At 54.6% G+C, this 17,500-nt stretch overlaps 1 protein-coding gene across 1 annotated transcript in view; it reads right to left on the bottom strand.

Annotated features, from left to right (window-relative positions):
• Arsh (arylsulfatase family member H) overlaps positions 1-17,500 on the bottom strand; it is a 38,579-nt gene that overhangs the window by 10,789 nt on the left and 10,290 nt on the right. Inside the window, 7 exon segments of the mRNA XM_063242757.1 lie at positions 779-913; positions 5,865-6,001; positions 6,433-6,856; positions 9,985-10,110; positions 11,995-12,116; positions 12,565-12,738; positions 15,288-15,327. Coding sequence (XP_063098827.1) covers positions 779-913; positions 5,865-6,001; positions 6,433-6,856; positions 9,985-10,110; positions 11,995-12,116; positions 12,565-12,738; positions 15,288-15,310 — 1,141 coding nt within the window. The 5' untranslated portion in view covers positions 15,311-15,327.

The raw sequence follows: 17,500 nt of genomic DNA, 5'->3' as shown, positions 1-17,500 counted from the left end.
CACCCATCCATCCATCCATCCATCCACTCATCCATCCTTCAACCCATCCACCCATCCACCCATCCACCCATCCATCCATCCATCCACTCATCCATCCATCCATCCATCCATCCATCCATCCATCCATGTATGCATGTATCTATGCATCCATCCTTCTATCCACTCATAAATTGTCCATCCATGCATCCATCCACCTGTTCATCCATGCATCCATTCATCCAGCCATCTATGCATCCACCCATCCACCCATCTACCCATCCACCCACCCACCCACCCATCCATCCATCCACCCATCCATCCACCCATCCATCCATCCATCCATCCATCCATCCATCCATCCACCCACCCATCCATCCATCCACCCATCCATCCACCCATCCATCCATCCATCCATCCATCCATCCATCCATCCACCCACCCACCCATCCATCCATCCACCTACCCACCCACCTATCCATCCATCCATCCATCCATCCACCCACCCACCCACCCACCCATCCATCCATCCATCCATCCACCCATCCATCCACCCATCCATCCATCCATCCATCCATCCATCCATCCACCCACCCATCCATCCATCCACCTATCCATCCATCCATCCATCCACTCATCCATCCATCCATCCATCTATCCATCCATCCAGTGTTTTGTCCACCTATCCCTCATCCATCTGTCCATCCACCCATCCACCCCCTCGTCCATCCCACCCCAGAGAACAAGCCCCGCCTGTGCTGGGTTGCAGTGGACCGGGAGCGCCCCTCTTTCCGGATCTCACCTTTGTGGACCCCGTTCCAGCCTCCGAGCCTGACTCCGCCGTCCTGCACCTCCACGTGTCCACCGTTGTCCGAGGTGAAGTAGACCAAGGTGCAGTTGGTCAGCCGCTCCTGCTCCAGCGCCTGCAGGATCTTCCCTGGAGAGAACCCGGTGGACACAGGGTTACCTGGCAGGTGCATGGCAGCCATTGCTCGTCCAGTTTTGGGTCCATTCAGGACATGGAGGTGGCCAGGATGGCACAGGTAAAGACCCTGAGGACAGAGGATCCCGAGCTGCTGGGAAAGCGGCCGGGGGGACTCGGAGGGAATCCGTGGCCACGTGGCTTTACTCTGATAAATTCTTAATGTCAGTATTCACCATATATTTTGAGTGTATGTCATAGAATACACTAATGACATACATTTCTCATGTGTGCATTACACGCCGCAATTTAATTGAGATAGTATTTGGTATTATATACGATCGCACAGTCAATCACAGTGTAACACCTTAGCACATCATGGACCATACAGCGTCTGTTTGCCATGGCACATGGGATGTAATAACATATAATTGTATATATTAGTCAGTATCTATATATTTAGGTTGATTTATAGTATGACATACTTTATACTGTAATGAAGTTATATGACTGTGTTAATTACACATTTGCAATGTATGTTGTATTCTTTTACATTAAAGCATAGTGGATTATACACTAGAATGTAGAGTACAGTAGACCAAAGCGTGTAATTCTCACCGGACCGTCCAGCTGTGCCGTGCTAGACCTGAGCTGTGACCTCAGTAACCGTGACCAGCATCTGCAAAGACCCATACGACGCGTGCACAATACGTGATTTTCACAGGGAAATACCAGACTCTTACACACGTCTGCAATTACCTGTGTATGCGTGGCGTGTTTGCAAGGTGATAGATCAGTGTGACACAGTTCCAGGAAACGCACGTAACGCAGTGTGTTACATGTCAGAAAAGTGCATTTGAATGTAATAAAATGCATTGCAATACATTATATGATTCCATATGAGATGTAAGTGTAATACATAGTGTTATATATACTATATAACTGTGTTACAAACCGTGTGGATTTGAAATATGAAATAACTCATGTGTGATCTTATTCTATAAATTAATAATAATATATAACACCTTATTACAGCTTATATAATATTGCATCTCTGTATTTTTATATAATATGTACAAAAATGTGATATGATGTATTATTTGCATTGTTTTATGTATTGAGGAATATTAATAAAATATTTATGTATTTAAGAATATTAATAAAATATTTATGTATTTAAGAATATTAATAAAATATAATTATTACAAAAAGTGTACTATGTTCTGGATAGAGGGCTGGAGAGCCAATACCTCATCAATATTTATATGGGCAGCTTGATGTGGTTTCTATACTATTAGCATTTTAATAATACAGTATTAATTATGTGATTAATTAGTTATGTGATTAATATAGTATTATTAACAGAATAGTTAATATTCCTTTATGTTATTTTGGTGTGTGTATTTATTTTGTATTTATAAGTAATATATTCATTTTGTATTGATCTGTTATTCATATGTAATAATATGTTATTTTTCATATAAATGTTTGTTTTGTACAAATACATGAGCAAACGATGTATTTTCAAATATTACGTAAGTAGACGTTTGCATAGAAGAATCATACATTAAGAAGTATCCTGTAAGTATGTTATACTAGAGTGACATATTCTTCACATAGACATATTGTTTGTCATGTAATTATATTGTATAGCATATCACTGTATTAGTGACATTAATACTATATAAATATATCAAAAATATATTATACTAGTATAGATTTCCATGATTCTTAATATATGATTCTTAATAAATATATTTTCTATATCAATATCTTTTGCTTATACAGGTATATTGTTGGTTGTACTGTATATTAACATTAATATAATATAGATTATAAAGAATATAGTATAGCAATATATCTTCACATACTTATCAATACGTGATTCTTAGTGTGATACATTCTTTAGATAGATGTTTTGTTTTAGAGATACTTTGTTGTCATGTGTAGATATATTAATGATATTAATATAATATAGATACACAAATATATAATGTTAATATACATTCATGCAATACTTATTAATATATTTTTAGTATATATTCTTTAGATATATCCTTAATATATAGATTGTTTGCTGTCATACATAGATATATTAATATTAACACACCGAAGATCTGCCAATAATATATTAATGTATAATTATTTATGATATATAAATATATAATATAATATATAATAATATATTCATGAATACTTACTGATACATGATTGCTAGTCTGATGTGTTCTTTAGATTGATATAATTTGGTTTCATAGATATGTTGTTTGTTGTAATGCATTGTTGTATTATAAATATTAATACAGTATAGACAAATAATGTATTATACTAATATTACACATTCTTGTAATGCTTTTTGTGCTGTATTTTTATAGAGCTTATTGTGCTATATCTTTAGAGATATATTATTTATATAACTCTTGTTCATTATAATGTATAGATATATTAATATTAATATTGTAGTATCTTTTAGAGAATATTTCCCAATATTAGACATCCATGCAATGCTTATTAATGTATGCATGTCTGTGTGCATATATTATTTTATGAAAATATAGTTTTTATGTAGCTGTGCTATGTATTGTAATGTACAGGTATATTAATATTAATATACTAATTAATATTAATATTAGTACTCTAAGAGCTATTTGGAGAATATTTCATAATATTAGACATCCATGCGATGCCTACTAATGTATGCATGTCTGTGTGCATATATTATTTTATGAAAATATAGTTTTTATGTAGCTGTGCTATTTATTGTAATGTACAGCTATATTAATATTAATATACTAATTAATTAATATTAGTACTCTAAGAGCTATTTAGAGAATATTTCCCAATATTAGCCATCCCTGCGATGCCTACTAATGTATGCTTCTGTGTGTGCATACATTATTTCTGTGGAGACACACTGTTTCTCCACAGCTGTGGTGTTTGTTGATTGTACTGCACGCCACATTGGTATTAGCACACTGTAGAGAGAGGGAGTGTACCCCACCCGTGTCGCACACTGGAATTGCCACCCCGTTTGCAGCACTGTGGCCGAGACGGTGCTGGTCCTGCACACCATCGTACACTTAGCAATTGCACAGCACCCTGAGCACGGCGCGCCCTGCGGGTGCCTTTGCCGTGGCTCACACGGCGTCTTTAGGCAGCACCTAGTGTGAGCTGTGGGTGAGCTGTGTTTCCGTAGCGTGCACTGGTTGGTGTGGCCGAGCTGCTTCTCGGGATGCACCCCTGACACTACTACACCACGGCTACCTGAAGCGTGCACACCAACGCCGTGTGCTTACGGAACACCAGCACGCGGATTTCTAGCCTGCAAAGAAGACCTCTGGTACTGCCCGTGAGGCTGTCACTCACGGACACGCGGGCATCCAGGGTTCCACTCGGAAATACACTTTTGGGTCGGTCCTGCGCCCTCGGGGTACGCACGCCTGGCTTCGGCCACCTCAGACTGGACTTTTTAAAATTGCATTTGCACTGAGCACGCAGAGACACTGTCTGCTGGCGTCCTCTGAAGGATGGAGTCTAACCCGGCTCACCCGGCCCCGCCGTGCGTTAGGAGTGGCAGATGCCCAGCACGGTGGGCATGTGCCAGCTTCGCCTGTTTACACAGTGGCTACGTGCAGAGGGCTGTGCCTCCTCTGAACCGTAAACGCGTGCAAATCTATGCACACAGCACACTAAAGCACGCAGATACGCAAGCACAGCACAGCAGCGCTGGCCTGATGTCTCTTCCCGGGTGGACACAGCTGCAAAGACGCCGATCACGAAAAATACTCAGAGATGTTTTTAAATAAGCACAAGGCTCGTTGCCTAGAATACATATTTTTTGTACCTGGATTTGAACTCGGGACCTTTGCACTTGCCAGGCAGGCGCTGAGCTAAATCCCCAGCGCCTCGAACATTTTAGATGCTGGAGAATTTCGGAGGACTCGGGACCTTTGAGCTAGCTGTATCTCAAATACATAATTACGGATGAAATGCATGTAACATGCAGTATTTTACTATATTACTAAATTGATATATTAATTATTAATATATTACTGTGTCATAGCATATGAAAACCAGCAAATATATGAATATAACAAGCATCATAAAAATAATATATGCAAGGGGCTGAGGATTTAGCTCAGCGGCATAAGCGCCTGCCTTGCAAGCGCGTGGTCGTGAGTTCGATCCCTGGTACTAATTAAAAAAAATAATGTATGCAAACTACAATATAATAGCTGTGTAAATTCCACAGTATAAAATACAGACACGTGCAAATTAGAAATAAATGGAACAGAAATTATGTTTCTATGAGGTAATATTATCCTGTGCGGCACACTGTGGTCCTATTACGGTATAATTATTATATAATATTATAACTTATATTTCGTGTTAGGTTGTATATTTCATATCTAATGAATGACATTCCCTTGTAACTTTATTTCGATGGGAATTATACAGAAAATAAACACAGAAAAATAAACACAATGACCATCAATAAGCACTAAATATAACATAAAAATTTCTATATTCCACTAAACACGTGACTCATTTATATGAAGTACATTTGAACAGATCATATTTCAGCTCAGTTTGTTGGACTGAGTATTTATGAGGTCCCTACGAGTTGCGAGGGGCTGGACACCTTTTAATGTAATTGTCAGAGAATTACTGCTCTCTGTCTCTCTCTGTCTCTGTCTCTGTCTCTCTCTCTCTCTCTCTCTCTCTCTCTCTCTCTCTCTCTCTGTCTCTGTTGACCGCAGGACCTTTGAACTAGCTGTATCTCAAACGCTTTTTGCTTTTCATTCTGCAACGAGCCTTCCCTAACTCTCCAAGTGGCCCTGACTGCCGTCCACCCTGAGGTCCTCCCGCCTCGGCCTCCCCCGGTGCGGGGACACCAGCCGTGCGCCACGACACACTTTCCGTCCTTCCCCTCGGGGCCGTCTAGGAGGAGGCGGCCGGTACCTACCCACCATCCAGTCCATCTCCTCCACGTTGTCGCCGTACGATCCGAATTTGCTGTGTCCCACAAACCGCTCCCGGGTCACGAGCGGGATCCGCACGTGCAGGAAGGAGAAGAGGAGGAGGAAAGGCTCCCGTTTGTACCTGCGGGCACACAAGGCGGGCGCCGTTAACCCCAGACGGTGCCACCCGGAGATTCTGAAGTCCGGGTGGAGACCTGCTTGCCCTGAACAGACTAGTTTTCGGGGTCTGTGTTAACGAATACCATCCAAGGCTGGGCACGAAGATTTAAATAAATACACAACACGCCACTGGCAGGCAGGGCTCACTTTCCCTTCTTCCGGTTTCACTATGCCTGGGACTCAAGCGTGATGGCTGGATCTGCGGCAACCGTTTTGGGCCCATAGGCAATGCTGTTGTGTCTTTAATTTGGAGGCCAGGGAAGGCGTCCAGCGCCTCGGGCACCGCAGGCGAGAGTCCCACCTGCCCCGGCCCCTCCTGGAAATGACCTCAGCCCGGGCACTTTGCACCCCACACCAGCTCAGAGGGTCAGAGCGTGGACCAGGATGGGGTACCTGTCTATGAAGCCGAGCGCCTCCCGCAGCAGCAGGGAGGAGACCCGGTCTGGTTTCAGGGGCTGCTGCACGACGGCGTGGTTCCTCATGAGGACGCAGTTCCAGCGCCGCACGAAGCCGTAGCTGGAGAACCAGCCCAGGAAGAAGAGCAGGACCAGCAGGGCGGAGAGCAGGATCGCCGTCCAGGGCACCGGGACCCAGCCGCGCAGCCGGGGCACCAGCAGCAGCACGGGCAGCAGGCCCAGGGCCGCCGTGGACACCCACAGCCTGACCCGCAGCCAGCGGTGCAGCTCGGGGTGCCCGGCGCCCCGGCAGTCCCCGAGGAGGCCCAGCGGCGTGCCGTAGAAGTACTCAAAGCCGTGGTTCAGCGGGTGATAGCAGTGGTCGTCCCGGGAGGCACAGCTCAGGCCCTGGTGCCATGTTCCTGGGGGACAGGGGATGCACAAACCCGCGTCCGGTCACCGGGCTTCGCCCTGCAACCCCAGACTGTGCAATCCCGGGGCGCCGGCTTTGGGGGACCCAACGGGAGTTCTAGCCGTGGGGGCCACATTTCCCCCATCGTGGGGCGCTCCGCGCATCTCCCTTGCTGGACAGGAAAAATGTCCTGCACCCAGAAAACACAGTTTGGTATCCAAAGACCACGTGGCCAGACGCCAGAGCACCCAGCTCGGGCGCAAAGCCGGGTGACCTGGTTCCCTGTCTACCCGGGTGCCGGGTTGGGGTGCATTTTGCACACGGGACCTCGAACCCACACGGACTGCCCACGTCCACCCCGCCCCTGGCAGAGAAGCCGGACTCCCCCCTGTGGAGCTGTCCCACAAAGGCCAGGTCCAGCCGGACAGGGAAGTTCCCAAGCGCCCCAGCACTCCGGCCCTGTGGGACCTGACACACAGCCGGGGCTCCCTGGGCTCCCCCATTTCCACCTGCTTATTGGGGGATGCGTAGACTCCCACCCTGACATTCCTTACTGGGGGATGCACACCTCTCCACCACCCCGGGTCCTTATAGGGGGATGCACCTCTCCATGCACCCCGGGTCCTTATAGGGGGACGCGCACCTCTCCACACACCCTGGGTCCTTATAGGGGGACGCACACCTCTCCACGCACCCCGGGTCCTTATAGGGGGACACGCACCTCTCCACACACCCCGGGTCCTTATAGGGGGACGCGCACCTCTCCACGCGCCCCGGGTCCTTACGGGGGACGCGCACCTCTCCACGCGCCCCGGGCCCTTATAGGGGGACGCGCACCTCTCCATGCACCCCGGGTCCTTATAGGGGGACGCGCACCTCTCCACGCGCCCCGGGTCCTTACGGGGGACGCGCACCTCTCCACGCGCCCCGGGTCCTTACGGGGGACGCGCACCTCTCCATGCACCCCGGGTCCTTATAGGGGGACGCGCACCTCTCTACGCACCCCGGGCCCTTAAAGGGGGACGCGCACCTCTCCACGCGCCCCGGGCCCTTATAGGGGGACGCGCACCTCTCCATGCACCCCGGGTCCTTATAGGGGGACGCGCACCTCTCCACGCGCCCCGGGTCCTTACGGGGGACGCGCACCTCTCCACGCACCCCGGGCCCTTATAGGGGGACGCGCACCTCTCCACGCACCCCGGGTCCTTACGGGGACGCGCACCTCTCCACGCGCCCCGGGTCCTTATAGGGGGACGCGCACCTCTCCACGCGCCCCGGGTCCTTACGGGGGACGCGCACCTCTCCACGCGCCCCGGGTCCTTACGGGGGACGCGCACCTCTCCATGCACCCCGGGTCCTTATAGGGGGACGCGCACCTCTCTACGCACCCCGGGCCCTTAAAGGGGGACGCGCACCTCTCCACGCGCCCCGGGTCCTTATAGGGGGACGCGCACCTCTCCACGCGCCCTGGGTCCTTATAGGGGGACGCGCACCTCTCCACGCGCCCCGGGTCCTTATAGGGGACGCGCACCTCTCTACACACCCGTCCTTATAGGGGGACGCGTACCTTTCCACTGTACCCCGGGCCCTTATAGGGGGACGCGCACCTCTCCACGCGCCCAGGGTCCTTACGGAGGACGCGCGCCTCTCCACGCGCCCCGGGCCCTTATAGGGGGACGCGCACCTCTCCACGCGCCCAGGGTCCTTACGGAGGACGCGCGCCTCTCCACGCGCCCCGGGCCCTTATAGGGGGACGCGCGCCTCTCCACGCACCCCGGGCCCTTATAGGGGGACGCGCGCCTCTCCACGCACCCCGGGCCCTTATAGGGGGACGCGCGCCTCTCCACGCACCCCGGGTCCTTATAGGGGGACGCGCACCTCTCCACGCGCCCCGGGTCCTTATAGGGGACGCGCACCTCTCTACACACCCGTCCTTATAGGGGGACGCGCACCTTTCCACTGTACCCCGGGCCCTTATAGGGGGACGCGCACCTCTCCACGCGCCCCGGGTCCTTATAGGGGGACGCGCACCTCTCCACGCGCCCCGGGTCCTTATAGGGGACGCGCACCTCTCTACACACCCGTCCTTATAGGGGGACGCGCACCTTTCCACTGTACCCCGGGCCCTTATAGGGGGACGCGCACCTCTCCACGCGCCCCGGGTCCTTACGGAGGACGCGCGACTCTCCACGCGCCCCGGGCCCTTATAGGGGGACGCGCACCTCTCCACGCACCCCGGGTCCTTACGGAGGACGCGCGCCTCTCCACGCGCCCCGGGTCCTTACGGAGGACGCGCGCCTCTCCACGCGCCCCGGGTCCTTACGGGGGACGCGCACCTCTCCATGCACCCCGGGTCCTTATAGGGGGACGCGCACCTCTCTACGCACCCCGGGCCCTTATAGGGGGACGCGCGCCTCTCCACGCGCCCCGGGTCCTTATAGGGGGACGCGCGCCTCTCCACGTGCCCCGGGTCCTTACGGAGGACGCGCGCCTCTCCACGCGCCCCGGGTCCTTACGGAAGACGCGCACCTCTCCACGCGCCCCGGGCCCTTATAGGGGACCGCGCACCTCTCCACGCGCCCCGGGTCCTTACGGAGGACGCGCACCTCTCCACGCGCCCCGGGTCCTTATAGGGGGACGCGCGCCTCTCCACGCGCCCCGGGTCCTTATAGGGGGACGCGCGCCTCTCCACGCGCCCCGGGTCCTTACGGAGGACGCGCGCCTCTCCACGCGCCCCGGGTCCTTACGGGGGACGCGCACCTCTCCACGCACCCCAAGAGGCTGCTTGCACGAGGCAAGCTTGAGGTCATGAGGCTCCGATACCCGGGACCGGAGACGGCAGCCTCTGTCACCGCCTTTAAATCCCAGGCTGCAGAGTCGGGGCTCAGACACCCCGCTGGCAACTCCCCAGCCAAGCATGACACGTGGCAGCCACTCGGTGGGCATCGCCACCATGCAGAAGGTGCCAAACCCCAGCAGGCTCGAATGCCTTGCAAAACCTTCCTGGATGATGCAAGAGGTGACACCCCAAACTCTAGCCGAGCGCCCACAGACCGCAGAAATAATCCACCAGGGACCCCCAAGGTGGCACCGCATTGCACACAGACACACAGACACACGCGCGGCTCGGGGACCTACCGATGAGTCCCGTGCGGTACCCACGGTGTTTGAGCAGCTCTGCGAACGTGGTCTCGTTGGTGGGGAGCCCGCCGGAGCCGGCCAGCCAGGGGAGGTCGCGGTTGGCGTTGGAGGAGGACGCCATGCCTGCAGGTGCAAAGGCACTGGGTCAGCACCTGGCCCGGTTCAGGGATCACACGGAGAAGACCAAGGCTGGCCCCGAGCGACTCCCGGCTCCTCCCCAAGGTCACAGTGGCCGGGAAAGGTCAGGGCTTCAGGTCCATTCGGGACGTGGAGGCGGCCAGGACGGGGCAGCTAACGACCCTGCACAGAGGACAGAGCACCCCGAGCTGCTGGCCACGGCTCGCACGGCCCAGGGACCCTTTTCCAGGAGCACGTCCTTCCCGGCTTGTGGGACTCGGGAGCTCTCGCCAAAGCCAGGAATCCTGGACAAGAAACTGCAGACGCCTTCCAAACCCCGGCCCAGGAGCTGCCGAGATTGCTGTGCTCGGAATACAAGGCGCCCCCAAAACACTCAGTGTGTTGAGGGCTTGGTTGATGATCGACCCGTCACCCGTCCACCATGATGTCCTGCCTCAGAGCAGCCGGCCATGGACTGCACCCTCTGCACCCCTGAGCCACACTGAGCTCCCTCTTTAAGCTGTGTTCTGGTCCCCGGCTCCTCCCTTCTCTCCCTGCTTCCCGGCCACCATGATGTGAGCGTCTCTCCTCCCCACACCGTCCACCATGATGCTCCCGCCTTGGAGCAGCCGGCCATGGACTGCACCCTCTGCACCCCTGAGCCACACTGAGCTCCCTCTTTAAGCTGTGTTCTGGTCCCCGGCTCCTCCCTTCTCTCCCTGCTTCCCGGCCACCATGATGGGAGCGTCTCTCCTCCCCACACCGTCCACCATGATGCTCCCGCCTTGGAGCAGCCGGCCATGGACTGCACCCTCTGCACCCCTGAGCCACACTGAGCTCCCTCTTTAAGCTGTGTTCTGGTCCCCGGCTCCTCCCTTCTCTCCCTGCTTCCCGGCCACCATGATGGGAGCGTCTCTCCTCCCCACACCGTCCACCATGATGCTCCCGCCTTGGGGCAGCCAGCCATGGACTGCACCCTCTGCACCCCTGAGCCACACTGAGCTCCCTCTTTAAGCTGTGTTCTGGTCCCCGGCTCCTCCCTTCTCTCCCTGCTTCCCGGCCACCGTGATGTGGGCGTCTCTCCTCCCCACACCGTCCACCATGATGCTCCCGCCTTGGAGCAGCCGGCCATGGACTGCACCCTCTGCACCCCTGAGCCACACTGAGCTCCCTCTTTAAGCTGTGCTCTGGTCCCTGGCTCCTCCCTTCTCTCCCTGCTTCCCGGCCACCGTGATCGGAGCGTCTCTCCTCCCCACACCGTCCACCATGATGCTCCCGCCCTGGAGCAGCCGGCCATGGACTGCACCCTCTGCACCCCTGAGCCACACTGAGCTCCCTCTTTAAGCTGTGCTCTGGTCCCCGGCTCCTCCCTTCTCTCCCTGCTTCCCGGCCACCATGACGGGAGCGTCTCTCCTCCCCACACCGTCCACCATGATGCTCCTGCCTGGAGCAGCCGGCCATGGACTGCACCCTCTGCACCCCTGAGCCCCATCAACCCTTCCTTGTTATTTTTGATGTTCTATGACACTGTTAGAATCCCACCCAACACAGGCCTCTGGCTCTGTAAGCCCTTCTTGTGCCATATTTTGCCCTTCTCAGCACAAGAAAACTTCTGTGGAAGGATGCTCTTGACCAAATCTCCAACTACAAACTCGTAGGTGTGACTTTTGAGAAGTTAGGAGGTCCAGGTCTCAAAGAGAAACCCGTCTGCACCTAGATCTTGATAAGTCTGCGTGATTGTTGTGGGAGTATTACGCAGCACTGAAAAGGGAACTCATTAGAATGGTAGCTGGTGTCTAGCACAGGTGAGGCCCCGGGATGGAGAGAAAGACAGAAAGATGGACGGAAGGAAGGGAGGGAGGGAGGAGAAGGAGGCCCAGGCCGACACACCTGCCCGGATGGGGTAGCGCCCGGTGAGGAAGGCGGCCCGGCTCGGGGTACACATGGAGGCAGCCGCCAGGTGCTGGGTGAGCCGCACGCCCTCCGCGGCCAGGCGGTCGATGTTCGGGGTGCTTCGGGAAACAAGGAGACATCAGAGGTCAGTTTCTAAACCCCAGAAGGACGCCCAGCCTTCCTAGGCGTCCATCTTGGGTTGGGGTCACCTGATTTCTGATCGACTCAACCGAATCCTTTTGGTTAAATCCTCGATGTCAGGGTGACGGTTTGGGGCAGCGCGGGGGGGGGGGCCGCGCCAATCCCCGGCCTCACACGGAAAGTTCCAGCAAAGCACATCCCACAGATAGATAGGTCGCGGGGCAGTCAACAACCCCGGCACTTTTTAGATGGTACTGAGACGGGGTCTCTAAGTCTCCCAGGCGGACTCGAAGCTGAGACCCTCCTGCCTCAGCCTCCTGGGTGGTCACTGAGCGCCTCCACACACACCGCCTTCCGCCAGGACAGGGACGTGGGTGGGGACACCGGGGGGCTCCCCGAGGGCGGGCGGCCTCCTGCCGTGTTTACCTCACTGTGTGATTACCGTAGCAGCCAAGGTCGCCCAGCCCGAGGTCGTCCGCCACGAGCAGCACGATGTTAGGCCTGGAGTTCGCCGTCACCGGCGCGGCCCGCGTCGGCCCGCAGCAGCAGCAGCAGCAGCAGCAGAGCAGAATCCAGAAGCCGCCGCAGCGACTGAGGGCGCTTGGGGGGGCCGGGGTGAGAGAAAACGCCAGATTAGTGCTGTGTTAGGTTTTGCTTTACCACATACCTGCCGGGGTTTGCTGAAAAGTCAGGATTTCTCTCCAAGGTCACTTTCTAGATTAGTTATGGCAGCCTCTTGGTCTTGCTTTCTTCCTTTCTCTCTCTCTCTCTTTCTTTCTTTCTTTCTCTCTTTGTTTCCTTCCATTGTCCTGCACACATCTCAAATTCACCTTCTTCGTGACTGTGTAGTACTCCTCCCTTCTTCCTAGCTGTGTAGTACTCCATTTTCTTTGTGCACGCCTCTGTGGATGGACACATAGGGGGCTCCCGAAATGTAGCTGTTGTGACCTGTGCCGCAGTAAACAGGGGTCCGCTTGGGTCGCTGTCACGTGATGGCTGCACTGTTTTGGAAGGACTCCTACAAGGGAAAAGTTGGCCCCGGCGGAATGTCTAGGTTTAGTCTTCTGTGGCTTCGCTCCACTGATTTGCTCAGCAGTTGCGCTGATTTTCACGCCCACTGACAGGGGAGAAGGGTTCTGTTTCCTCTGCAGGCCTCCTGGGTTTGATATTATTTTAGTTCTTCTGTGTTTCACATCATCCTGGTTTTCGTCTCCTTACTGTTCACTAATCCACATTTTCAGCGCAGACAGAGCACGTCCAGCATGGGCCTTTGCACACGTGCCATCCTCCTGGGAGTCTCAGCACAGGACGGGGATCCCTGCGGCTCTAGTCTGAGGCACCGAGCAGCAGGCACGATTTGCAGTCACAGAGAAGCATCCGCCGTGCGGCTGCGGAGTCGGCTCCCCCGCGGGGTGACCGTGCCCGCTTCGTGCGTGTGACAGCGGACACGGGCCTCGGGGCTCTGCGCGCCCTTCCCTCCACCCTTCCTTCCTTCCTTCCTTCTTTTTCTTATTTTTAAAGGAGTTTTGCAAAATGTCTGTCCAGGCTGGATCCACCTTGCACCCTCCTGCCTCAGCCTCCCCAGCGAGTGCCGGGATTGCAGCCTCGGCCCACCCGGCGGCCTCTGGTGGCTTCTTTGTGGTGTTTGTTTATTTTTGCATTTTGGTCATTTTCGTTTTGTTTTGTCTTTCTGAGACGGCGTCTCTCTGCACTGCAGGCTGGTCTCGAACTCACAGCACCCTCCTGCCTCAGCCTCCCCAGCGACTGCTGGGAGCACGGGCCTGCCCACCACGCCCGCTTCCCTTTGTTTTATTTTGTTTTGTTTTTTAGACAATCAGAACCTCCCGTGTTTGCTTTGGAAGCAGCACCCCGAACTCCCCGGGTGGAGCCCGAGACGGGAGCCCCGCGCTGCAGGCTCCTGCAGAGGCAGCTCTGGGAGGAGGACGTTGGGGTGCACTCGGTCCTGGGGTCGGGCACCGCGGGCGGCACTAGCGGGTCACTGAGCAGAGGAAGAGACGCCCAGCCGGCCCGTCTGTCCCCTCCTTGGGCTGTACCTGGATACCGGCCCCGAGGAGACCGTTAACTATCCGCACAGCCCCGGCCTCAGCGTGCACCAAGGGCTCCGGGCTGGAGGTTCTCCAGGCTGCAGGGTCCGTGGATTTCGGGGGAGAAGAGGCCTCGGGCTGCAGCCTGGTCCCCGGGTTCCCTGGCCCCGTGTCCACCCCGGAGCCGGGCAGCAGCGGGCGGCGGCAGCTGCTGGAAACTCCCCGGAGGATCCAGGACACCCCAAACCGAGGCCCGGGGTCTCACTCTGTGACCCCGAGACCCAGACCCAAACCAAGGGCCGCCGGCTCCCCAGCTGCAGCCTCCATGGCGGGAACCACCGTCCGGGGTCCAAACCCAGTGTCCAGTCCTGGGTCAGGGGGTGTCCACTCAGCCACACAGAGAGGGAAGGGGTGACCGAGGACAGAGCCACAGAGCAGTGGACAGACAGACGGACGGACGGGTAGATGGGTGAGACAGACAGACAGCTGGACGGGAAAAGACGGATGGATGGACAGACAGAGAGGAGGGACAGACGGGTGGACAGGTAGGGTGGACGGACAGATAGATGATAGATAGGGAGATAGGATGGATAGACAGACAGACAGAAAGATAGACAGACAGACAGACAAATAGATACATAGGATGGATAGACAGACACACACATAGATAGATACATAGATAGGATGGATAGACAGACAGGATGGATAGACAGAAAGATACACAGACAGACCCACAGATAGATAGATAGATAGATAGATAGATAGATAGATAGATAGATAGACAGACAGATAGATAAGATGGATAGATAAAAAGAGGGAGGATGTATAGATAGACAGACACACACATGGATAGGATGGACAGACAGATAGATGTAGAGATGCATAGACAGACAGAGGGGGGACGGACGGACAGACAGACCACACTTCGGAGGGGACAGACGGCTGATCGGTCATCGGTGGGTGGCGGACACACACACGGACGGAAGCACAGACCCCGCGGGGTGAGGGTCCCGGGCACGCTCTGTCCTCCCCGCACACGCGCACACACACGTGCACACGCACATGCACACACACACCACGAGTGTGCACGCGTCCGCGACTCACCAGGCACAGCACGGCCGCCGCATGGCTCCTCACTTTGCTCCTGCGGGAGAAAAGAACAAACTGACACCCTGACGGACGGGGGCGCGGCCGGCCGGTGCTGCCGCCTGGTCCCGCACGCAGGAGGGAGGCTGAGGCAGGACGGTCTCGGGAGGCTCGAGCGCTGCCGCGTCTACACAGGCCCGTCTCGGAAACAGAAGACGGATGAAACCAAAGCTAGCGAATCCCGCCCTGTCCTTGGCCAGCCATGGTGCCAAGCGCTCACGGGAGTCACGCTGACCCGCTCTCCCCCTCGGCCCAGCGGCACACAACAGGCTCGGGCCAGAGAGCGCGAGACACAGCCGCAGGGCGGGTCCTGCCCTGGACTCGGGGTCGCTCTCCTGGCAGGGTTCCGAGAGTTGACTGACCCCACAACAAACTCCCCATGCACTGGAGACCGGGTAAAAAAAAGTAACCAATAACCGAGTCCCGGGTGCAGGGCCACATTGGTTTAGAGAGAGACGATGCACACGTGCCTCCCTGAAAAGGCAGAAAATAAACCAGCAGCCACAAGCCCCGCAGATTGGTGGGGACGCACTTCACATGGGGGAGGACGCCAAGTAGGCAGCACACTTGCTCATCGGCAGATGGAGGCGTAAGCAACATGGCATCACACCGTGGAATACTACTCAGCCCTGAAAAGGGACGGGCGGAGTCCCATTAGGAAGCCGAGTGCACCTCCAGCCCACCATGTGCAGTGGAATAAAACATGCTCGGGCTTCGCTGTCACGTGGCTTCCTGCCATGAGAAACACACAGTGTAAAAGAGCAACATAAATATAGAAAAGGAAACACTGACACGGGTCAGCTGCAGACTCAGGGCGTCTACATTCCTAACGCAGTTCCGCACCCCTATCCACAGCAGGGCTCCCCAATGTCTCCCCTGGGGGTCCCCAAGGCTGGCTGGAGGCTCCCACTTGGTGCAGCAGGAAACTCCAGGGCTCTGTGCTGAAATTTGCACCTGGCTGTGTCTCTCTCTGTCTCTGTCTCTCTCTGTCTCTGTCTCTGTCTCTCTCTGTCTCTGTCTCTGTCTCTGTCTCTTGGTCTCTCTGTGTCTGTGTCTCTGTGTCTCTGTGTCTCTGTCTCTGTCTCTCTGTGTCTCTGTCTCTGTCTCTCTGTCTCTCTGTCTCTATCTCTCTGTCTGTGTCTCTCTGTCTGTCTCTGTCTCTGTGTCTCTGTTTCTGTCTCTCTATGTCTCTGTGTCTCTGTCTCCGTCTCTCTGTGTCTCTGTGTCTCTCTCTGTCTCTGTCTCTGTCTCTCTCTGTCTCTGTCTCTGTCTGTCTCTGTGTCTCTGTCTCTGTGTCTCTGTCTCTGTCTTTCTGTCTCTGTCTTTCTCGTCTATCTCTTTCTCTGTCTGTCTCTATCTCTCTGTCTCTCTGTCTCTGTCTCTCTGTCTCTCTGTCTCTATCTCTCTGTCTGTGTCTCTCTGTCTCTCTCTGTCTCTGCCTCTCTCTCTCTGTCTCTGTCTCTGTCTCTCTCTGTCTCTGTCTCTCTCTGTCTCTATCTCTCTGTCTGTGTCTCTCTGTCTCTGTCTCTCTGTCTCTCTGTCTCTCTGTCTCTCTCTGTCTCTGTCTCTGTCTCTCTGTCTCTCTGTCTCTCTGTCTCTCTCTGTCTCTCTCTGTCTCTGTCTCTGTCTCTGTCTCTGTCTCTCTCTGTCTCTGTCTCTGTCTCTCTCTGTCTCTGTCTCTGTCTCTGTCTCTCTCTGTCTCTGTCTCTCTCTGTCTCTGTCTCTGTCTCTGTCTCTGTCTCTCTCTCTGTCTCTGTCTCTGCAGAGGAAACCCACATGGCACCGTCACGCTCCCACCGACAGCCCAAGAAGATCGAGTGACACTCCCTTTGCCCCATGAAGTGAGTCAGTCAGCGACCCGGCAGGAAGGAGCACCACTGCATGCACACGCGTCCCTGTCAGTGAAGACGCCGACGCCCGGCCGGGGCTGAGTGCAGTCAGGTCTCAGCGCTGGGTCTCTGGCACCCGGGACCTCACGCTGTGGCTGGACTCGGAGGCAGAACCTTCACAGGGGTCAGTAAGGTAAACTGAGTCCCAGGGTGACCTCCTGCCACCCGTGACCTCAGCCCCGGGACGCGGGTGTGGGCGGTGTCCACAGTGGAGGTCACCGGGTTGTGTGCGGGTGACGCTCACTGACTGACTATAAAACAGATTAATACGGCGAGCTGTAG

The sequence above is a fragment of the Cavia porcellus genome, unplaced genomic scaffold, assembly GCF_034190915.1.
Source record: "Cavia porcellus strain 051 isolate PalLab524CR breed Dunkin Hartley unplaced genomic scaffold, mCavPor4.1 scaffold_33, whole genome shotgun sequence".
In the NCBI taxonomy this organism is placed as follows: domain Eukaryota; kingdom Metazoa; phylum Chordata; class Mammalia; order Rodentia; family Caviidae; genus Cavia; species Cavia porcellus.
This window is presented reverse-complemented; position numbering and strand designations above follow the sequence as displayed.